This window comes from Bombina bombina, chromosome 4 (assembly GCF_027579735.1).
Source record: "Bombina bombina isolate aBomBom1 chromosome 4, aBomBom1.pri, whole genome shotgun sequence".
Classification (NCBI taxonomy): domain Eukaryota; kingdom Metazoa; phylum Chordata; class Amphibia; order Anura; family Bombinatoridae; genus Bombina; species Bombina bombina.
Window position 1 is genome coordinate 390,668,918 of NC_069502.1, and position 25,111 is coordinate 390,694,028.

At 37.3% G+C, this 25,111-nt stretch overlaps 1 protein-coding gene across 1 annotated transcript in view; it reads left to right on the forward strand.

Moving 5' to 3' along the window:
* USP13 (ubiquitin specific peptidase 13) overlaps positions 1–25,111 on the forward strand; it is a 342,814-nt gene that overhangs the window by 151,081 nt on the left and 166,622 nt on the right. The window contains exons 4-6 of the mRNA XM_053710167.1: positions 4,757–4,878; positions 24,216–24,358; positions 24,922–25,106. Of these exons, the coding sequence (XP_053566142.1) occupies positions 4,757–4,878; positions 24,216–24,358; positions 24,922–25,106 (450 nt within the window). The remainder of the gene's footprint in view (positions 1–4,756; positions 4,879–24,215; positions 24,359–24,921; positions 25,107–25,111) is intronic.

The following is a 25,111-nucleotide window of genomic DNA, read 5'->3' on the forward strand; positions in this document are numbered from 1 at the left end:
TATCCCTATGTACCCCTAATCTGCTGCCCTAACATCGCCGACCCCTATATTATATTTATTAACCCCTAATCTGCCCCCCACAACGTCGCCTCCACCTGCCTACACTTATTAACCCCTAATCCGCCTCACTAACCCTATAATAAATAGTATTAACCCCTAATCTGCCCTCCCTAACATCGCCGACACCTAACTTCAATTATTAACCCCTAATCTGCCGACCCAATCTCGCCGCTATTCTAATAAATGTATTAACCCCTAAAACTAAGTCTAACCCTAACACTAACACCCCCCTAAATTAAATATAATTTTAATCTAACGAAATTAATTAGCTCTTATTAAATAAATTATTCCTATTTAAAGCTAAATACTTACCTGTAAAATAAAATCCTAATATAGCTACAATATAAATTATAATTATATTATAGCTATTTTAGGATTAATATTTATTTTACAGGTAACTTTGTATTTATTTTAACCAGGTACAATAGCTATTAAATAGTTAAGAACTATTTAATAGCTAAAATAGTTAAAATAATTACAAATTTACCTGTAAAAGAAATCCTAACCTAAGTTACAATTAAACCTAACACTATGCTATCAATAAATTAATTAAATAAACTACCTACAATTACCTACAATTAACCTAACACTACACTATCAATAAATTAATTAAATAAAATACCTACAATTATCTACAATTAAACCTAACACTACACTATCAATAAATTAATTAAATACAATTCCTACAAATAAATACAATTAAATAAACTTGCTAAAGTACAAAAAATAAAAAAACTAAGTTACAAAAAATATTTACAAACATAAGAAAAATATTACAAAAATTTTAAACTAATTACACCTACTCTAAGCCCCCTAATAAAATAACAAAGCCCCCCAAAATAAAAAAATGCCCTACCCTATTCTAAATAACTAAAGTTCAAAGCTCTTTTACCTTACCAGCCCTGAACAGGGCCCTTTGCGGGGCATGCCCCAAGAAGTTCAGCTCTTTTGCCTGTAAAAGAAAAAATACAATACCCAAGCCCCCCAACATTACAACCCACCACCCACATACCCCTAATCTAACCCAAACCCCCCTTAAATAAACCTAACACTAAGCCCCTGAAGATCTTCCTACCTTATCTTCACCTCACCGGGTTCAACGATCTGTCCAGAAGAGCTCCTCCGATGTCCTGATCCAAGCCCAAGCGGGGGGCTGAAGAGGTCCATGATCCGGATGAAGTCTTCATCCAAGTGGGAGCTGAAGAGGTCCATGATCCGGATGAAATCTTCTATCAACGGCATCTTCAATCTTCTTTTTCTGGATCCATCTTGCAGACCTCCGACGCGGAACATCCTGCTGGCCCGACGGACTAACGACGAATGACGGTTCCTTTAAGGGACGTCATCCAAGATGGCGTCCCTCGAATTCCGATTGGATGATAGGATCAGCCAATCGGAATTAAGGTAGGAATATTCTGATTGGCTGATGGAATCAGCCAATCAGATTCAAGTTCAATCCGATTGGCTGATTCAATCAGCCAATCAGATTGAGCTCGCAATCTATTGGCTGTTCCGATCAGCCAATAGAATGCGAGCTCAATCTGATTGGCTGATTGGATCAGCCAATCGGATTGAACTTGATTCTGATTGGCTGATTCCATCAGCCAATCAGAATATTCCTACCTTAATTCCGATTGGCTGATAGAATCCTATCAGCCAATCCGAATTCGAGGGACGCCATCTTGGATGACGTCCCTTAAAGGAACCGTCATTCGTCGTTAGTCCGTCGGGCCAGCAGGATGTTCCACGTCGGAGGTCTGCAAGATGGATCCGGAAGAAAGAAGATTGAAGATGCCGTTGATAGAAGACTTCATCCGGATCATGGACCTCTTCAGCTCCCGCTTGGATGAAGACTTCATCCGGATCATGGACCTCTTCAGCCCCCCGCTTGGGCTTGGATCAGGACATCGGAGGAGCTCTTCTGGACAGATCGTTGAACCCGGTGAGGTGAAGATAAGGTAGGAAGATATTCAGGGGCTTAGTGTTAGGTTTATTTAAGGGGGTTTGGGTTAGATTAGGGGTATGTGGGTGGTGGGTTGTAATGTTGGGGGGCTTGGGTATTGTATTTTTTCTTTTACAGGCAAAAGAGCTGAACTTCTTGGGGCATGCCCCGCAAAGGGCCCTGTTCAGGGCTGGTAAGGTAAAAGAGCTTTGAACTTTAGTTATTTAGAATAGGGTAGGGCATTTTTTTATTTTGGGGGGCTTTGTTATTTTATTAGGGGGCTTAGAGTAGGTGTAATTAGTTTAAAATTGTTGTAATATTTTTCTTATGTTTGTAAATATTTTTTTATTTTTTGTAACTTAGTTCTTTTTTATTTTTTGTACTTTAGCAAGTTTATTTAATTTTGTTTATTTGTAGGAATTGTATTTAATTAATTTATTGATAGTGTAGTGTTAGGTTAATTGTAGGTAATTGTAGGTAGTTTATTTAATTAATTTATTGATAGCATAGTGTTAGGTTTAATTGTAACTTAGGTTAGGATTTCTTTTACAGGTAAATTTGTAATTATTTTAACTATTTTAGCTATTAAATAGTTCTTAACTATTTAATAGCTATTGTACCTGGTTAAAATAAATACAAAGTTACCTGTAAAATAAATATTTATCCTAAAATAGCTATAATATAATTATAATTTATATTGTAGCTATATTAGGATTTATTTTATAGGTAAGTATTTAGCTTTAAATAGGAATAATTTATTTAATAAGAGATAATTAATTTCGTTAGATTTAAATTATATTTAATTTAGGGGGGTGTTAGTGTTAGGGTTAGACTTAGCTTTAGGGGTTAATATATTTATTAGAATAGCGGTGAGCTCCGGTCGGCAGATTAGGGGTTAATAATTGAAGTTAGGTGTCGGCGATGTTAGGGAGGGCAGATTAGGGGTTAATACTATTTATTATAGGGTTAGTGAGGCGGATTAGGGGTTAATAACTTTATTATAGTAGCGGTGCGGTCCGGTCGGCAGATTAGGGGTTAATAAGTGTAGGCAGGTGGAGGCGACGTTGAGGGGGGCAGATTAGGGGTTAATAAATATAATACAGGGGTCGGCGGTGTTAGGGGCAGCAGATTAGGGGTACATAAGGATAACGTAGGTGGCGGTCGGCAGATTAGGGGTTAAAACATTTTTTTAGAGTGTCGGCGATGTGGGGGGGTCTCGGTTTAGGGGTACATAGGTAGTTTATGGGTGTTAGTGTACTTTAGAGTACAGTAGTTAAGAGCTTTATGAACCGGCGTTAGCCCAGAAAGCTCTTAACTACTGACTTTTTTCCTGCGGCTGGAGTTTTGTCGTTAGATGTCTAACGCTCACTTCAGAAACGACTCGAAATACCGGAGTTAGAAAGATCCCATTGAAAAGATAGGATACGCAATTTACGTAAGGGGATCTGCGGTATGGAAAAGTCGCGGCTGAAAAATGAGCGTTAGACCCTATTTTGAGTGACTCCAAATACCGGCGGTAGCCTAAAACCAGCGTTAGGAGCCTCTAACGCTGGTTTTCACGGCTAACGCCAAACTCCAAATCTAGGTCAGGGTTTTTTCCCTGTTGTTTGCCATGTGCTGCTGGCAGCCATTTTACTTACCTCTCTTGCTGACTTGGTGCATTGTGGGGGATGCTGCTCATTTCCCATTTCCTGCACTTCCTTTTATGGCCAGACTGGTGTGCATCATCCGTGTGAGACAGGAGGCAGTCTCAGAATTGTGATGTCATCACTTATTATTTAAAGGGCCTCTGTTCAGTATGCTTTGCCTTTGCGTTGTCTCAGACCTGTTTGTGAGAGTTCCTGTGTATTACCTGGCTGCCTGATGTCCTTCCTGGTTCCTGATCCCTGGCTTGTTCCTGACTCTGCTGTTTTCCTTGTTCCTGATTCCGGCTCGTCTGACTTTTGGCTTTGGCTCCTGACTCGGCTCGTCTGACTACCAGCTCTGGTTTTGACTCCTGGCTTGTTATTTGACTTGTGGACTTTTTATTATTTTTTGTTATTAATAAAGGTGTTATTATTTTTGCACTTTTAGTCTCAGTCTGATTCCTGGCACCCTGACACTCTGTTAACTTTTCACAGGTCACTGTTTATCAGGATTTGACCTTCCTTCTGGATTATATGGACATTTTTTATATTTTATATCTGTCTGATTGGTGTATGTTTTAGTACTAGATAGGAAGTGCCCCCTACGGGATGTTTTGTGCATTAATCTTATCTTTTTTACCAGTTGGAGTTAATTAAACATACTGGTACATTCACCACAAATTTAGAAAAATAGAAAAAATATCATATGGATGGATCTACTTCTTTAGATGTATTAAAATGTAAGCACAAATTCAAGAAACAATATATTAAATAATTAGGAAATCGGAAAAAATACTTGGTATTTGGGTAACAGTCCAGGGCTTGTGCTCTTGAGTTTACTTGATAAAGATAAAAGCTGGGCCATGGAGATCTGTGTTAGAAGTGATGAAAAAATGCAATAACTTTATACGGTCATAAAACTAATTTTTTTTTTTCTGTGGACCTCAAAGATACCTACTTCCATGTTCCAGTGTTGAGCAATCACATCTGAGTTCTGCTTCAGCTCTGAGAACTTTTAACAAGGTTCTAGTGTCAATTGAACCTGGTCACAAATATATATTTGTATGTGAATTTATTTCCTGTTAATCCTTTTCCTTCCTTCTTACAATAATTTTTTCCCTTTCTTCAGATCTGGATAACAATATTGACTTGAATGCTGATGATTATGAATATGAAGATGAAGCTAAGCTTGTGATATTTCCAGATTACTTTGAAATAGAGTTACCAAATATAGAGGAGTTGCCGGCGCTGGTTAGTAAATGTGTGTGCTTTTTTTTTTTTTAAATTGATATTTTTACTAACATAAAGGAGGGCTAATAACTCAAAGCTATGTAGTTTTTTGTTTAAGATTGCATGACTTCATCTGCCCTCCTGATGTGCCATTTTAATCAAACTTTCAGTGGACTGACTTATCTTATCAATACAGAAACATTGCAATATCTTTTTAATCCCTCCAACAGACCTGGCGAATTCAAGTAATTTCTGCCCAAAACAAGATATATAAGTTAAAGGGACATGAAACCCATTTTTTCTTTCTTTCTTGATTTAGATAGAGCATGCAATTTTAAACAACTTTCCAATTTAATTATATTATCTAAGTTGGTTCATTCTCTTGGTATTCTTTGTTGAAAAAGCAGCAATGCACTACTGGAAGCTAGTTAACACTTTGGGTGAGCCAATAAGAGGAGGCATATATTTACAACAACCAATCAGTAGCTCCTGAGCCTACCTAGGTATCCTTTTCAACAAGGGTTTCAAAGACAACTAAACAAATTAGATAATAGAAATAAAATGGAAGGTTGTTTATAATCTCATGCTCTATCTAAATCATGAAAAAAAGGCTTTCATGTCCCTTTAAGTTGGAAGTTAAAAATTGGAGCCACAAACCATTTGATATCCAAATGAAATGAACCATTTTATTATTATTATTATTATCGGTCATTTTGAGGTCTCAGCTTCCTTTTTATGATGCTAATAAATAGGTCTCCCTAATGCCATCTCATGGACTGCTGGATTATCCAGTATTTGAAATTACATGCCATTGGCACTTTAGTTCTTTTGATTTTTAAACCTCTCTTTTATATTTTGTTCTGCTAATAAAGGGGGTAACAGTGAAGAAACACATTGTAGCTGCAGTGTCGCTATATGGTTACATACGGCTAGATTTAGAGTTTGGCGTTAGCCGTCAAAACTAGCGTTAGAGGCTCCTAACGCTGGTTTTGGGCTACCGCTGGTATTTAGAGTCGTGTAGGTAAGGGTCTAACGCTCACTTTCCAGCCACGACTTTTCCATACCGCAGATCCCCCTACGCCATTTGCGTATCCTATCTTTTCAATGGGATCTTTCTAACGCCGGTATTTAGAGTCTTGGCTGAAGTGAGCGTTAGAAATCTAACAACAAAACTCCAGCCGCAGAGAAAAGCCAGGAGTTAAGAGCTTTCTGGGCTAACGCCGGTTCATAAAACTCTTAACTACTGTGCTCTAAAGTACACTAACACCCATAAACTACCTATGTACCCCTAAACCGAGGCCCCCCCCACATCGCCGCCACTCTATTAAATTTTTTTAACCCCTAATCTGCCGACCGCACACCGCCGCCACCTACGTTATCCCTATGTACCCCTAATCTGCTGCCCCTAACACCGCCGACCCCTATATTATATTTATTAACCCCTAATCTGCCGCCCCCAGCGAGGCTGCTACCTTACCTACAATTATTAACCCCTAATCTGCCGACCGGACCTCACTGCTACTATAATAAAGTTATTAACCCCTAATCCGCCTTACTAACCCTATAATAAATAGTATTAACCCCTAATCTGCCCTCCCTAACATCACTGACACCTAACTTCAAGTATTAACCCCTAATCTGCCGACCGGACCTCACCGCTACTCTATTAAATTTATTAACCCCTAAAGCTAAGTCTAACACTAACACCCCCCTAAGTTAAATATAATTTAATTCTAACGAAATAAATTAACTCTTATTAAATAAATTATTCCTATTTAAATCTAAATACTTACCTGTAAAATAAACCCTAATATAGCTACAATATAACTAATAATTATATTGTAGCTATTTTGTAATTATTTTAACCAGGTACAATAGCTATTAAATAGTTAATAACTATTTAATAGCTACCTAGTTAAAATAATTACAAAATTACCTGTAAAATAAATCCTAACCTAAGTTACAATTAAACCTAACACTACACTATCAATAAATTAATTACATAAAATACCTACAAATAAATACAACTAAAGTACAAAAAATAAAAAAAGAACTGTTACAAAAAATAAAAAAATAATTTACAAACATTAGAAAAAGATTACAACAATTTTAAGCTAATTACACCTACTCTAAGCCCCCTAATAAAATAACAAAGCCCCCCAAAATAAAAAAATGCCCTACCCTATTCTAAAATTAAAATAGAAAAGCTCTTTTACCTTACCAGCCCTTAAAAGGGCCTTTTGCGGGGCATGCCCCAAAAAAATCAGCTCTTTTGCCTGTAAAAAATAACATGCAATACCCCCCCCCAACATTACAACCCACCACCCACATACCCCTAATCTAACCCAAACCCACCTTAAATAAACCTAACACTAAGCCCCTGAAGATCATCCTACCTTATCTTCACCATGCCGGGTATCACCGATCGGTCCAGGCTCCGAAGTCTTCATCCAAGCGGGGGCTGAAGATGTCCATGATCTGGCTGAAGTCTTGGCCCAAGCGGGGGCTGAAGAAGTCCATGATCCGGCTGAAGTCTTGATCCAAGCGGGAGCTGAAGAGGTCCATGATCCGGCTGAAGTCTTCTATCAAGCGGCATCTTCAATCTTCTTTCTTCCGGATCCATCTTCATCCCGCTGACGCGGAACATCCTTCTTTACCGACGAATGACGGTTCCTTTAAGGGACGTCATCCAAGATGGCGTCCCTCGAATTCCGATTGGCTGATAGGATTCTATCAGCCAATCGGAATTAAGGTAGGAAAATTCTGATTGGCTGATGGAATCAGCCAATCAGATTGAGCTTGCATTCTATTGGCTGATTGGAACAGCCAATAGAATGCAAGCTCAATCTGATTGGCTGATTGGATCAGCCAATCGGATTGAACTTGAATCTGATTGGCTGATTCCATCAGCCAATCAGAATTTTCCTACCTTAATTCCGATTGGCTGATAGAATCCTATCAGCCAATCAGAATTTGAGGGACGCCATCTTGGATGACGTCCCTTAAAGGAACAGTCATTCGTCGGGAAGTCGTCGGTGAAGGATGTTCCGCGTCGGCGGGATGAAGATGGATCCGGAAGAAAGAAGATTGAAGATGCCGCTTGATAGAAGACTTCAGCCGGATCATGGACCTCTTCAGCTCCCGCTTGGATCAAGACTTCAGCCGAATCATGGACATCTTCAGCCCCCGCTTGGGCCAAGACTTCAGCCGGATCATGGACATCTTCAGCCCCCGCTTGGGCTTAGATGAAGACTTCGGAGCCTGGACCGATCGGTGATACCCGGCTTGGTGAAGATAAGGTAGGATGATCTTCAGGGGCTTAGTGTTAGGTTTATTTAAGGGGGGTTTGGGTTAAATTAGGGGTATGTGGGTGGTGGGTTGTAATGTTGGGGGGTGGTATTGCATGTTATTTTTTACAGGCAAAAGAGCTGATTTCTTTGGGGCATGCCCCGCAAAAGGCCCTTTTCAGGGCTGGTAAGGTAAAAGAGCTTTTCTATTTTAATTTTAGAATAGGGTAGGGCATTTTTTTATTTTGGGGGGCTTTGTTATTTTATTAGGGGGCTTAGAGTAGGTGTAATTAGCTTAAAATTGTTGTAATCGTTTTCTAATGTTTGTAAATAATTTTTTTATTTTTTGTAACTTAGTTCTTTTTTTATTTTTTGTACTTTAGTTAGTTTATTTAATTGTATTTATTTGTAGGTATTTTATGTAATTAATTTATTGATAGTGTAGTGTTAGGTTTAATTGTAGATAATTGTAGGTATTTTATGTAATTAATTTTTTGATAGTGTAGTGTTAGGTTTAATTGTAACTTAGGTTAGGATTTATTTTACAGGTCATTTTGTAATTATTTTAACTAGGTAGCTATTAAATAGTTATTAACTATTTAATAGCTATTGTACCTGGTTAAAATAATTACAAACTTGCCTGTAAAATAAATATTAATCCTAAAATAGCTACAATATAATTATTAGTTATATTGTAGCTATATTAGGGTTTATTTTACAGGTAAGTATTTAGCTTTAAATAGGAATAATTTATTTAATAAGAGTTAATTTATTTAGTTAGATTTAAATTATATTTAACTTAGGGGGGTGTTAGGGTTAGGGTTAGACTTAGCTTTAGGGGTTAATAAATTTAATAGAGTAGCAGTGAGGTCCGGTCGGCAGATTAGGGGTAAATACTTGAAGTTAGGTGTCAGCGATGTTAGGGAGGGCAGATTAGAGGTTAATACTATTTATTATAGGGTTATTGAGGCGGGAGTGAGGCGGATTAGGGGTTAATACATTTATATAGTAGCGGTGAGGTCCGGTCGGCAGATTAGGGGTTAATTATTGTAGGTTGCTGGCGGCGACGTTGTGGGGGGCAGATTAGGGGTTAATATATATAATATAGGGGTCGGCGGTGTTATGGGCAGCAGATTAGGGGTACATAGGTATAATGTAGGTTGCGGCGGTGTACGGAGCGCAGATTAGGGGTTAAAAAATATGCAGGTGTCAGCGATAACAAGTGTAAGGTTAGGGGTGTTTAGACTCGGGGTACATGTTAGGGTGTTAGGTGCAGACATAGGAAGTGTTTCCCCATAGGAAACAATGTGGCTGCGTTAGGAGCTGAACGCTGCTTTTTTGCAGGTGTTAGACTTTTATTCAGCCCAAACTGCCCCATTGTTTCCTATGGGGGAATCGTGCACGAGCACGTTTTTGAAGCTGGCCGCGTCCGTAAGCACCGCTGGTATTGAGAGTTGCAGTGGCGGTAAATTATGCTCTACGCTCCTTTTTTGTAGCCTAACGCAGCCATTCTGTGAACTCTAAATACCAGCGGAATTTAAAAGGTGCGGGGGAAAAAAAACCAGCGTTAGCTACGCGGGTCATTACCGACAAAACTCTAAATCTAGCCGATAGTGTTGCTACAAAGTTATTATGGATGTTTATGTTTGGATATGAATAATCAATAATAATAATAATATTATTAAATATTAATATTTAACCCTAATGAACAAATACTTAGTTCTGATAGGTGAGTATTATGAACATAGCAAAATGATTATTATGAAAATGAATGATGACTCAATTATGATATAATATTAACAGATTTAGGGCCAGGTTACGAGTGGAACACAAATGAACGCTTCCGCTTAAGCATTAATTGCTCTAGAAACCTGATTGCACATTCCAATGTTCTGCACATAGCAGAACATGTTCTATTTATTCATAAATACCTATTTCTATATATATTTGAGGGTATTTTATATATACCTATGTAAATAAATGATTATATACAGAGATACATAGGAATATCTATTTATAAATACATAGAACATATTCTGCTAAGTGCAGAACATTGGAATATATGTAAAGTAAATACATAGATAAATGCTTTATTAAATATAGGGAGGAGGAGTTGCGTAAACATGTACACACGTGGACATTGTCACGTGTTCTGCCCGATGTGTTGCATCTGAGGAGGCTCTAACCCTTCGGCTGAATCCTTGGCATGGGGTCTGAATGACCAGAGCCTGCTGGTGCAGGTAATAGCTTAAAAGGGTCACACATCGGCCTGCTCCACTCCTGAACAGCACTTTTCATCTTTGTGATTGTGCTGTATCCATCTACAGTGTTCCTGAACTTATATGGGAACAGGGAAGAAGCATGACCCCCAGAAGCCTGTCAGTGCTGTAACTTCAAGGTACCTGTGGTATGAGGAAGGAAGTTCTTGAAGCGGCCTTCCCTTGTTAATACCCCAAGGGTATGTACTTATTATCTACAAGAAGATTAGCCTTGAGGCTTGGTATACTAGTCTGGGAGTGTGAGGTACATGTTTTTGTTGTTCTCTTCGGATAAAATCTGAAGGTTTACTTGATAGTAATCCCATATAGCCACACATTTGCTGTTTTTGGCTTAATCCCAGTGAAGACACCAACCCAAGTGAAGCTACTGGGATACCCTTTAAAAATAATTGTTTGGGAACTGGAAAGTTGATCTCTTTAAGTATTTGGGACTTATACTTGAAATGTTTTTTGTAAAATACTCTTTTACATAGGTTTGGTATTCTAGTCTGGGAGTGCGTGGTACATTTCTTTCTCCTGTTTATCCTACATGAGAGTGGGTAACCTTGGAAAGTATATTCTACATACCCAGATTTGCTATGTTTTAGCTTAATTCCAGTGAAAAAGCCAACCTGGCTGCATTGACTTTAATATCTTTTAGAAGATCACACATTTGGAAAATTGGACCTTCTCCTTGAAATCATCATTGGATAAGAATAATGCTAACTTGGTTTATGTTAGAAGTGTGCTTTTACGGAATTCTCTGCATCTGTTCTCACTTTGTTACTCTGCCTGCCTGATTAAATCTGAGACTTTGCCCTAATCAAGTCAAATGGGGAAAACAAACTTATTTTTTTTCATCTAGGTTGTTACACTGGCCATCCTTGGAATATACCTGTTCATGCTACCTTGGAATTTTTATTTCTGGAACCTTTTGTTTTAACTGGTTTTCTGATAAAAGAAAGATTCAGTGCTGATAAGTGTTGATTTTTTTTTTAATCAAAATCCTGGGCTGTATAAATATACATAAATCTTGTTTATTCTATGGCTTTGATCTTTTGGAAATTGTACATATTGATTTCCTGTTTTTTTTTTTTATGTATATATACAGGGAACCAGAGAGCGATATCCTTATAACACTCTAGGACAGTGGTTCTCAACCCAAATGACCTCAAGGCCCAGTAAAGTTTAGCCAGACATGTCCAGGGACCTGTAGTATATATAAAAAATAAATATATATATATATATATATATATATATATATATGTGTGTGTGTACGTATGTATGGATGGATGTATATATATATATATATATATATATATATTATTTTATTATATATATATATATATATATATATATATTATAATGCATTGGTGTAAGTGGGGGAAGAAAATATATACATTCTCATTGGTCTTAGTGGGCTTCCTTTTCACTTTTTTTTGCCACTAATCCCTTTATGGGGAAATTCTTATCCCTTACTTTGCAGTCCAAGGTAAAATTCCCAAATTATGGCAACCAAACAGAGATATAGGAAAATAAACATTCTTTAGAGACTTTGGCAGAAGTTCATCCTGATATTAATCCTCCTACAGTGAATGAACCTTTAGATAGACAACTTCTAATAAAAGATATAATTGAATCTTTAACTCCTTATTTTTCATCACTCAAAACAGAATTTAAAACAGAGATATTTTCTTTGAGGCAGGAGGTCAGAGAATATTCTAGCAGAGTATCAGAATTAGAACAACATGTTTCTAACCTAGAAGACACCAATGCTTCATACAAAACACAATTGGAATAAAATCATAGTATGACTTTGAAAATACAAGCAAAACTAGAAGATCTTGAAAATCGCAGTAGCAGGAATAATATCAATATAATTGGGATTCCTGAATTGAAGGAATATGAGGATTTGGTTAAATTTGGTTAAAATCGGAATTTTTTAATTCCGATTACTGTAGAGAGAGCCCACAGAATGGTTAAAAAAAATTCTAACAGAGATGGCAGTAACGGACTTAGACCAGTTATTGCTAAAATTCTGAATTTTCAGGATAAGATCCTCCTTTTACAATATTTTTGGAAAAAAACAAATTGTCCAAATAGAGAATGCTCAGTTAAGAATCTTTCAAGATTTTTTGTTATGAAACACTTAACAAGAGAAAAGAGCTCACTCCCATTTGTAGTAAGAAGGCATCAGGGCCACAATCATCTACCCAACTAAGTTAAGAGTTACTGACGATAACAAAGTGTATTTCTTTGATAATGCTACCGAAGCTGAACAATTTTTAAGATAAAAAGTCACCTAGGTAGAAGCCTCATATATGGTACATTATTATGTGTTCTTGTAGGGATCAACTGGTATTGCTTTTTTTGTTTTTTAAGGGTTATATATAACTGTAAAGGAGTGTATGTAAGGAGTCTCTTATACAGTACTTATGTGTTCCTTTAGGGTTCAATTGGTATATGTTTTTTTTTGTTATGTATATCTGTAAGCTTGTAATGTGGAGTTTGGCCGTCAGGCCATTGTTGTGTGTTTTTTTTTCTCCTACCATTTTCCTCTCTCGCTCCTTTTTCTCTTGTGCCCTTCTTTTTTGGCCCTCTGTTCTTTTTTTTTCTTTTTTATCTTCATTGGGATTAAATAATGAATAGAGATAAGAAACTTGAAATGACGTCCTGGAACATTGGGGGTATCATTTCCCCCATCAAAAGGAAGTCTATCCTTTGACATTTAAAGAAATTACATACTGAAGTAGCGTTCCTTCAGGAAACTCATTTATCACTTGAGGAAGGAATGAAACTTAAGACTCAATGGGTTGGGGAGGTGATAGTCTACCCCTCGACTGCAAGGAGGAAGGGTGTGGCTATCTTGTTTGGGAAGAAATTTAAATATGCGATTACTGATTCGGATATTGATTTTGATGGGAAGTTTATTATTCTAAAAATAATAACTGCAAATGGTATATACACTTTATGTAATTTAAATGCACCTAATAATTTTAATCCAACATTCTGGAATTTCCTCTATCTAAGATATTTAAAATGGTAGAGGGGCATCTTATTTTAGAAGGTGACTTCAATATGATTCCGCAGTACCCCCTAGACAGGGTAAGACAGAGTAAAAATAATTTTAAAACAGAGATAAACAGTAAAATAGACAATTCAGGAAACTCTTTAATAACCTGGGGATCAGAAATGTTTTGAGAGAACAGAATCCTGACACTAAAGGTTACACATGTATGTCTAAAAAATATAACTCTCTTTCACGAATCAACATATTCCTTATTAGTAACAGTTTAATAAATGTGGGAGTCAATACATCTATTTCCTCTTTTTGTCTATCGGATCACACGCCCATTATCCTGGAAATTTCATATCACTCTTAACTTCTTTTTTCACCGTTTTTATTACCTACTTATTTGTTAAAAATGTTAAATTCAGAGATTATCTTAGCAAAAAATTGGAGGAATACTGTTCCTTCAACCAAGCCCACATAGACAACCATGAGCTAATTCTGGCAAAGCTCCAAGGCAGTTTTAACTGGGGATATTACCTCCTACATGATCAATCTGAAAAAAAAAAACTCAGGAAAAGAGAAAAAGAAACTATCAACCACTTGGTCAACACTGACAACACATACCTTCTAAATTCTTCTAAAGAAAATGAGTCTAAATATATTAAAGCAAGAAATGAACGAGATACCTTACTAATTCATTCTACATCAATAACCGAGTTAAAATTGCAAGCTAAATTACAGATACAGGAATAAGGCGGGCAAATTGTTGGCTAGACTAATTAAAAATTCTACTAGTTCCCATGGTATTGAAGCTATTCAAATATATGGTAAGGTGCAAAAGGATCCAAGAAAAATTCTATCACTTTTCTCTTCTTATAACACAGATCTACACAGATCCTTACAAGGAACCTGATCTTGGTAATAGATCAATATTTTGGGATAGTATTTCGACCCCATCCATCCCAGAACAATTTGCTACCTCTAATTAAAGGGATAGGAAAGTCAAAATTAAACTTGCATGATTCAGATAGAGCATGTCATTTTAAGACACTTTTAAATTCACTTCTATTTTCAAATGTGCTTCGTTCTCTTAGTATCCCTTGTTAAAAAATGAATGCGCACATATCATGCACTAGTGGGAGCAGCTGCTAATTGGTGCCTGCACACATTTGCCTCTTGTGATTGGCTAAATAGATATTTTCAGCTTCCTGTCAGTAGTGCAATGCTGTCCCTTCAGCAATCAATAACAAGAGAATGAAGACAATTTAATAATAGTATTAAATTTGAAAGTTGTTTAAAATTGTATGTTCTATCTGAATCATAAAGTACAATTTTGGGGTTTACTATCCCTTTAACTCACCTATTACTGATTAAGAGATCTCAGATAGTATAGATTCTACATCTCTAAATAAAACACCTGGACTAGACCTTCTTCCTAATGAATTTTACAAAATATTGAAATCCAATATTATTTTGTACCTCAAAAATCTTTTCAATCAATATTATATAAAAAATGTACCTTGTTAGAAAGCCTTCTCTGCTTCCTGGACTACCTTGATCATGAAAAAGCGTAAAGATCCTTACGATATGGTATCTTATAGACCAATAGCGTTGCTCAACTCTGATTACAAAATCTTAACATCTATCCTTGCAAAAAGACTGCAAAATCCTCTAAATCAAGTAATCCACCTAGATCAAGTTGGTTTTCTTAAAGGAAGGAACACTTCAGCAAAGATTAGATAATTATTTCTTAGAATAGATTATCTTCAGTCGAAAGAGACAGTAGATTTAAATTCATCATATTTAGCTAAAGATATGGCCGTTGTCTCACTAGATGCAGAGAAGACGTTCGACTTGGTAATTCATGATCACATATTTTATCTAAAGAGATTTGGTTTGCAGGGGCATCTTTTACAATTTGTGGAGAATATTTATAACAATCCTAAAACAGCCTTGTTAATTAACGGACAACTATCAGATAACATAATTTTAAAGCAAGGTACAAGACAAGGCTGCCCGCTTTCTCCTCTTTTCTTTGTTTTAGCAATAGAATCACTGGCTATAGATATCCGCCAAAGAATTGAAGGTATTAAAGGGACAGTCAAGTCCCCCAAAAAATGTCATGATTCAGATAGGGCATGTAATTTTAAACAACTTTTAAAAAAAATATCCTGCAACTTCTACAAGAAATTGACTTATTGAGTTCGTTTTCAGAAAACAAAGTAAACACTGCAAAATGAGAAATCTTTTGGCTAAGGGAAGTCCACACTTCCAAGGTAGTTACACCATTTAAAACTGCAATTTATTCCTTTAAATACCTTGGCATTAATATCTCAAGGGAACTATGTAACTGGTACAGTTTTAATATTACAAAAATATTTTCTAAGGTTAGGGAGGAAATGCAACACTGGCAAAGTTTGCCTTTAAATATCCCTAGAAGAGTAGCTCTTTTTAAAATGATTTTTTTTTCCCTAAAATTCTTTATATAATACAGAACATCCCAATGTGTCTTAAAAATAAAGATCTTCATAATTTTTACTCTGTTATCTCACTTTATTTGGCAAGGGAATAAACCCAGAATTGCATTAAAAAAATTATTCTTACCTAAAAATATGGTGGACTGACACTTCCTGATCTCAAACTATATATTAGTTTCTCTGGGGAAATTCGTTGTAGGTTAGCTTGGGAATTCAAATTATTTTCACACCTGGACGAAAATGTACTACATCCATAGTCACCCATAGCTATTCTTCATTGTACTCCTAAAACCCTCCCTAGATCAATTAAAAATCTAAAATTGATATATAACCTATTATTAGTCTGGCATAAGATATGTTTCTTATTGGGTCTTTTAACTACTTTATCTCTTCACATCAGATTATCAGGGGGACCCCTGAATTTAGTGCGGGAATCTATACTATTGTATTTAAAAGAGGGGCTTATTTAGGGTGTACTAAGATAACACAACTTGTAAACACTACCTCTAGAATACTTCAATCTTTCTCTGACTTAAAGGACCAGTCAACACAGTAGATTTGCATAATCAACAAATGCAATAGCACTTAATCTGAACTTCAAATGAATAGTAGATTTTTTTTCTGACAATTTTAAAAGTTATGTCTATTTCCACTCCTCCTGTACCATGTGACAGCCGCCAGCCAATCACAAATGCATACAAGTACCATGTGACAGCCATCAGTCAATCACAAATGCATATATGCTTATTCTGTGTATTCTTGCACATGCTCAGTAGGAGCTGGTGACTCAAAAAGTTTAAATATAAAAAAGACGGAACTTTTTTAATGGAAGTAAATTGGATAGTTGTTTAAAATTGCATGCTCTATTTGAATAACGAAAGTTAAATTTTGACTTGAGTGTCCCTTTAAAAGATGAGTATTGTTTAGAGACTTTTTCGCGTACCTTCAGATAAGTCATATTTTTAATATTCTTCCACTTCATGGGTGGAACTGGGATAAGCTGGACTCATGGTCAAAAATTGTCTTTTTTTAATATCCCCTTGGTACAAAATTTTGTCAGAATTGAAAGGAGAGGGAAACTTACTATACATTGCAACTAAGTGGCAATCTGTATTTGGAAATGTCGATAGTCATGATATCAAGAGCTCCATTAATAGAGCTTCTGAAACTACCTTATCAGCTTCATGGAGAGAATCACACTTAATACTGTTGTATATGACATACTACACACCAAACAAGGGATATAAATGGTATAATTAAAATTTTAATAAATGCCCCAAATGTCAACTATTAGGAGCTGATTTATTGCATATGCTCTGGGATTGTTCAAATTAGTTCAAATTAGAATTCTGGGTTAAAAATGTCTTAAAGATAACGTATTTTAACTTTTCCATACGTAATATAGTCTTCCTTTCCTCCTACAGTATAGAGACAGATGAAAAAAAAATCATAAACTCCCTTATCCTAGCTACTAGAAGTCTTATCCAATATAATAAAAGGCCAGGTATGTTTGTCAGATGCAGTCATGCGCAGTAGAGACTGCGCGAGGATAAACATACCTGGCCTTTAGGATCAACTTCAGATCAGATTGCCGTTGCGGGGGGCATGGTCGTGGTCGGGTGGAGTGGGCGTGACGAGGCGGCGGGACCGTCGGGAGTGCCGAGATGGGGGTGTGACCAGGCGTGGTCGCCTGGGGGTGGGCGTGGCCTGAGAGCGACAAAGAGTGGGGAGAGATAGAGAGAGCAAAAGAGAGGGGGAAGAGGGGGCAAAATAGAGGGGGGAGAGAGAGTTAAAGAGAGGGGGGGAGAGAGCGAGAGAGAGCAAGAGAGAGGGGGAGAGAGAGCAAAAGAGAGGGGGGAGAGAGCAAAAGAGAGGGGGGGAGAGAGAGAGCAAATGAGAGGGGGGAGAGAGAGCAAAAGAGAGGGGGGGAGAGAGAGAGAGCAAAAGAGAGGGGGGAGAGAGAGAGCAAAAGAGAGGGGGGAGAGAGAGCAAAAGAGAGGGGGGGAGAGAGAGCAAAAGAGAGGGGGAGAGAAGAGAGAGCAAAAGAGAGGGGGGAGAGAGAGAGCAAAAGAGAGGGGGGAGAGAGAGCAAAAGAGAGGGGGGGGGGAGAGCAAAAGAGAGGTGGGGAGAGAGCAAAAGAGAGGGGGGAGAGAGAGCAAAAGAGAGGGGGGAGAGAGAGCAAAAGAGAGGGGGGAGAGAGAGCAAGAGAGGGGGGGAGAAAGAAAAAGAGGGGGGGAAGAGAGGAGAAGAGAGAGCACAAAAGAGAGGGGGGAGAGAGCAAAAGAGAGGGGGGAGAGAGTAAAAGAGGGGGAGAAAGAGAGCAAAAGAGAGGGGGGAGAGAGCAAAAGAGAGGGGGGAGAGAGCAAAAGAGAGGGGGGCGAGAGCAAAAGAGAGGGGAGAGAGCAAAAGAGACAGGGAGAGAGCGAGCAAAAGAGAGGGGGGAGAGAGCAAAAGAGAGGGGGGAGAGAGAGAGTGCAAAAGAGAGCAGAAGAGAGAGCAAACGAGAGGGGGGAGAGAGCAAAAGAGAGAGGGGAGAGAGAGAGCAAAAGAGAGGGGGAGAGAGAGAGGGGGGAGAGAGAGCAAAAGAGAGTGGGGAGAAAGAGAGCAAAAGAGAGGGGGGAGAGAGAGAGAGTGCAAAATAGAGGAGGAGAGAGAGCAAAAGAGAGGTAGAGAGAGAGGGGGAGAGAGAGCAAGGGGTGACTTTTAAATATACAGTTAATACAATAATCAGTTACCACATACGTTACTGATACCAAATTTGTGATGGTGAAACAAATTTCTGTGTGGGCAGGTCAGGTGTAGGGATAGATGAAGCAGCTACCTTAAGGTATCCCTGTGGGTGGGTCACCCTGTGTAGTTTCTGGGCCTCTCTGGGTTTGTGTGATTTCCCTGTGTTTCTGTGTTTAGGCTGAGTGGTCTCTGGGCCCTCAGTGTGATGTTCCCCTCTGTGGAGTGTCCTTATGTTGGCAAAAAGCGTTGTAAAAATTCTTTGATAATGTATGCCTTTCCTCTGGGTCTCTGTGTGAGAGCATCCTTGTGTGCATTTGTGCAGTAGTTCTCTTGTCTAGTGGGCAATTTTCTTGTGAGTGTGAGAGCTTTTGCCAAAAGATTCAGAGAGAGTGTGTGTCAGGAATCTGTCTGCATCAGCAAAAGGATAGATCCCCTTAGTTAGATCTACCTAACCATGATATCCCTAAGCACAATCTCCCCTAAAGACTTACTTGATTCCTCCTAATGCTGCTATATTAACCTCAATCTCCCCATCACAAGTATTACTAATGGCTGACCTGATTCACTCTCTTCTGTAATTAGCCATAACTACATTATCGCCGTATAACAGGTAACCCCAGTAGATAACCCTTGTAGATAACCCTTTTCTTCACTGCTACTGTACTAACCACAATATTCCTGCAACCCCTCCATTTACTCATCAGTAAACTCAAATCCCCTCCCTTTTACAAATAACCCCCTCATAATTCATATCCCCCTAAATTATACACAAATCTCTTTCTAAAAAAGAAAAGACAAATCTTTCCTGTTTCTTGCCTTTCTTGTCACTTTTTGGTTCTACAAAGGGGTTTTCTCCTTTATGTATAAAAATTATTTATTTATAAAATATTTTACCAGGAAGGATACATTGAGATTTCTCTCCTTCTCAAGTATGTCCTGGGTACACAAAACATTGCATTGATACAATAGGGTACAATAAAATACAAAAACAATATTAATACATCATATATGCAAAATTTAATATAGAAGAGGTAGGAAATATATAATGAACCATGACAGGTGCATTTTGTTTTGAGATATGTAGAGAGGGATCTCTTAAAGGATATTAGGCTTGGGGAAGGTTTGAAAGTGTGCGGGAGGTCATTCCATAAATGTGGTGCTTTGTAGGAAAAGGAGGATTGAGCTGCTTTCTTTTTGTATTGAGGCAAATTAAATAATGTGCTGGTACTGGATCGGAGGTTATAGGAGTTGGGAACAGCCGGGGAGAGCATTTTGCTCAGGTAGGGTGGGAGCTTCCCAGAAAAGCTCTTAAACACAAAGCTGGAAATATGGAGGGTGCGTCTGGATTCCAGCGACAGCCAGTTTAGTTCTTTTAGCATGTCATAATGGTGGGTCTTGTAGTTACATTGTAGCACAAAGTGGCAGAACGAGTTATACAATGTATTAAGTTTATTTAGGTGAGTTTGCGATGCAGGTGCATATACTACATCCCCATAATCCATGATTGGCATCAGCATTTGCTGTAAAATCTTTTCCTTTACTGTAGGGCTGAGGCAGGATTTGTTTCTGTACAGGGCACCTAGTTTTGGATAGACTTTAGATGCAAGTTTTTCTATGTGGAGGCCAAAAGATAGATTGGGGTCTAACAACATACCCAAGTATTTGAAAGAGTGGACTGTGGTCAGTGTGCAATTTGATTTTGTTTTGATGCGTAGATGGGAATTTTGTAGTTTGTGTAATTTAGGTACCGTTCCAAAGATCATTGTGACAGTTTTGTCAGTGTTTAGAAAGAGTTTGTTTTTTGAGATCCACTTTTCTACCTCTGTGAACTGGTCTTGGAGCACTGCGTCAAGCTGCTGCAGATCGGATTTGCTTGCATAGATTACCGTATCGTCTGCGTACATGTGTACAGTTGAGGATTTGCAGACATTTTGCAGATCATTTATAAATAAAGTGAATAGTAGGGGGCCGAGAATGGAACCTTGGGGAACACCACATGTGACTGGGAGAGGGAGGGAGTCGCTGTCAGAGATGGAGACATATTGTGATCGAGCCGATACATTTGATCGAAACCAGGTTAGTGGACGATCACCAATACCTGACATTTTTAGTTTGAGCAGTAGTATATAGTGGTCTACTGTGTCAAAGGCCTTTGCAAAATCAAGGGAAATTGCCCCAGTTAGGTCTCCTTGTTCCATGCCAGTTTGGATGTCGTTGTAAACTTTTAGGAGGGCAGTTGTAGTGGAGTGATTTGGGCGAAAACCTGATTGATTAGGGGTCAGATAGTTAGATTGTTGGTAATACTCACATAGTTGCGTATGGACCCATTTTTCTACGATTTTTGACAATACTAGGAGCAATGATATTGGGCGATAGTTAGTAACCAAGGTTAACTCACCACTTTTATGGATAGGCACTACTCTCGCAGTCTTTCAAAGTTTGGGTATGTATCCAGACACCAAAGATTAGTTAATTAGGGTTGTGACAGGTTTAGCAATTGCCGGCGCACTGAGCTTCAACAGCATTGCTGGGATTTGATCAGGTCCAGACTGGTTTTTCATTTTTAGATTATTAAGGTGTTTCTTTGACATTGATGGGTACAGCTCTAAAATTGAACTTCTCTATATTGGGTCTTTGCAGATTTAGTGGGGCCTGATCCACATTTATAGTTTCAGGATGTGTGTCATTTATTACTTTGTCAATCAGGGTGGTGGAGCATCTGACAAAATAATTGTTAAAGGCATTTGCTAGTTCTAAGGGAAGTTGCAGGGTTTGGTTTTCCACTTTGACAGTGGAGGGTTGGGAGTGTGTAAGTTATTTATGACTTTCCAAAACTTTCTAGGGTTTGATATGTTATTCAGATTTTCACAGAAATATTGGGCCTTGGCAAATTTTGTTTGTTTAATGCATATATTTTGCCATTGTCTATATACACAGTGATCATTCATAGAGCCAGTATGCTTGAACTTTGACCACAATGAGTCTCGAAACTGGTACATTTGTCTTCCAGAAGTCTACCTGTTAGTTAACAGAGGGCAGTTAAACAGCTGAGTGTAAAAGTCTGTATTGCTTGTAGTTCTAAGGCAGGATATATTTTAAAATCAAGCTGAGGGAGAGAGATATATTAGGGTCATGATGGGCCTGCAGCAAAGTTTTAAGAAATGGGGAGGGTGCATTTATAGACATTTGAGCTAAGGGTCATTCAAGCAAAAACAAAAGATCAAACAATTACACAGATAAGACAGGGATATCCATGTGGGGAAATAAAACCATTAAACAAATAACAAGACAGATATATAGGCCTGAGCTGCTTAAACTAACTTTTAACATAATGGACAGTCATAAAGTTGAAAAATTATGCAACGTGCTAGAGGTATGCAAATTATGAGTAGCACAGCCTGTAGTTACAAAGTCATGGTAATATATAGATTTAAAATAAGAAAATAAAAATAATAACCACTAAATATAAAAACACATACAATAAAAATAACAGGGTAAGTAAATATAATGAAGTAACTGTCTTCCAGAAGGCTACTTGTTAGTTAGCAGAGGGCAGTTGAACAGCTGAGTGTAAAAGTCTGTATTGCTTGTAGTTCTAGTGCAGGATATATTTTAAAATCAAGCTGAGGGAGAGAGATATATTAGGGTCATGATGGGCCTACAAAAATGTAGCAATCCTGAAAAAACGGAACCCAACCACTCTTCTTCATAGTTGTTTGAAATAAAAACAACCTATTTTATGCAAATTTGAGTTTGGCATTTGTAATCGGAGATGTTATAATATTAATGTCATGCACTGTAATGTCAGACTCATTGCCATTTGTGTATTATAAATGTTGAGTTTAAAATATCTTTTCCAGGTTTTTTTTTTTATCTTGGCATTCTTTAGCATTATATTTAGTTGAGACATCCTAATGAGGTGTACAAAATGTAACCTGTTTTGAGTAGGGATAATTTCAGAATTTATGGAATATACTGAGTTTTAATATAAATGTTTGTTAGTTTTGTTTATAATTCAATTATTAGACACTTGCATATTATTATTATTATTTATTTAAATAAATAAATGGGTGCAGTAAAAAAAAATGAAACACATTTAGACACAACAATTGAAAGTAGATATGAGGGTTCTGCTGATGAGTTCACTGTATGTAGAGTATAATCATTGATTTTTATAATTGGTTAACACATTTGTGAAAGTAGATGTGAAACGACTGTTTAGTTCAGAGTAGTGGGAACAGATCATAATGGGAGGCTAGTGTGTCATTAATGAGATAGAAAGGCCAGAGCTGCCATTTCCATCATAAATTGCATTTTTTAGTACAACCATGTGTCCATAAATGTGTTCTGTGAATTCACCTCCAGTTTCTAATATGAAAAATATTACTTAAAATTTTTATGTTTAAGTGGCAGAAGCATATTCTTTTAACATATATCTTCAGAACCCTACTGTCCTTATTGCAAGGGTACTGTTCACTTTTCTTGAGGTATGGGTTTTATCCTATATTTCTCTCCAAATGAACAGTTTATCACAGTACAGGTGACCCTCGTTTTACAACGGTTCAATTTACACCGTTTCAGAATAACAACTTCTTTTCCCAGTCATGTGACTGCTATTGAAAAGCATTGAGAAGCAGTGCATTTATAAAAATAGCCAGTAGGTGGAGCTGTCCGCTTGTGTTGCAGCAAAGCCAAGCAAGCTGAAATTAATCAGTTTAGCCAGACCTGAGCTATCGAGCAGATTTCAAAGGAACAAGATCTTCCTGTCTATAAATCAGTCCAGATTGGAATGCATAGAAAGAAATGTTTGCAGAAAAATGAAAGTGAAGTCTGTGATGTGTGATTATTTTATTAGGTTTATAATGCTGTTTAGCAAATGTTTTTGTTCATTTAACTTAGTTTAATTATATATTCTGTGTTGTGTGATTATTTTATTAAGTTTATAATGCTGTTTAGCATTTAAAGTCTTCATTTCAAAGCTTTAAAAATAATGTATTAGGTGTTACTTATGACAATTTTGAGAGGGGCCTGGAACCTATCTCCCTCACTTCCCATTGACTTACATTATAAACTGGGTTTCAATTTACGACGGTTTCGATTTACAACCATTCCTTCTGGAACCTAACCCCGGCGTGAACTGAGGGCTACCTGTATTTATCTACAGAAATCAATATGGACTATAACTGAGAACTTACATTTTTTTTGCTAAGGTTTCCCACTGTAACGTCTTCCAAAAACTGAAAAATTGTAGTAAAGATCATTTTTAGATTTCTCTTTTGTATACAACTAATATCAGCAGCTGTTTAGTAGTAAACACTCTATGGTTTTTCAGTCATGCAGACACTGAAATTAAGTTATGCCTCCTCTAGTCCAGGAAATTAATGCTTTCCATGTTTTCTGAACTTTCGGAAGATGACTCCCTAATTATTTACTAATTATTATTATTATAATTTAATTGTATAGCGCCGCCAAATTCCGTAGCGCTAATATTTACTAAATATACTAATATTTACATGCTGAGATTATGATACATTTGAAAGCATGTTCACTGAAAAGTTCAACTTTATTTTTGTATGCTTGTGTGTTTATGCAGGTTACAATAGCTTGTGATGCTGTTCTTAATGCAAAATCTCCATACCGAAAGCTGGAAGCAGAGTCCTGGGAAGAAGAACTGCAGGTTTCAAAGTTTGCCAATAACCTTGTGCAAATAGACAATGGTGTTAAGATTCCACCAAGGTAAGCAGCCTATTATAGCTGCAGTTGCTGCCTACAAATCTCACTTTTTCCTATATGTTTGTTGATAATCACTTTAAACAGGTAATTCTGAATGTTACTTCTTTTGTGTGAAACATCACAGGTTGATTGTTAATACTGCAATTACTGTAGATGTTGCTGTGTTCAGAATATATGTGCTAACGTAGAAAAGCTACTAGTGAATAATATAATAGGTAAAAAACCACTTGATCCCACAAACTCGATAGTATAACTTTATTCACAGTTCTTTAGTGGAATATTACAAGCCTAGTTCTCTGGACTATTCCATGATAAGAGAATAGAATGTAATGGGACTAAATACGTAACTGGGCTTGATACGGACTTGACTCGATTATTTTATCGTCTCTCTGCAACCAAGTTGAATTACCCATCATAACAGTTTTTGTATACACTTTGTTATGTATGTAATGACCATATTCTTTATTGTGGATATGTTATCTTTTGATGAAAACTGAAATAAAAAAGTATCAAATAATAAGAGATATAAAACACTTGTATTATATCTATTCATTTTTTATTTGCAGTGGTTGGAAGTGTGCGAAATGTGATCTTCGAGAGAACCTGTGGCTAAATCTGACAGATGGTTCGATCATGTGTGGGAGATGGTTCTGCTCGGGAAGTGGTGGGAATGGACATGCGTTGGAGCACCATAAACAAATGGGATATCCATTGGCAGTAAAACTTGGAACGATAACACCAGATGGAGCAGGTAAG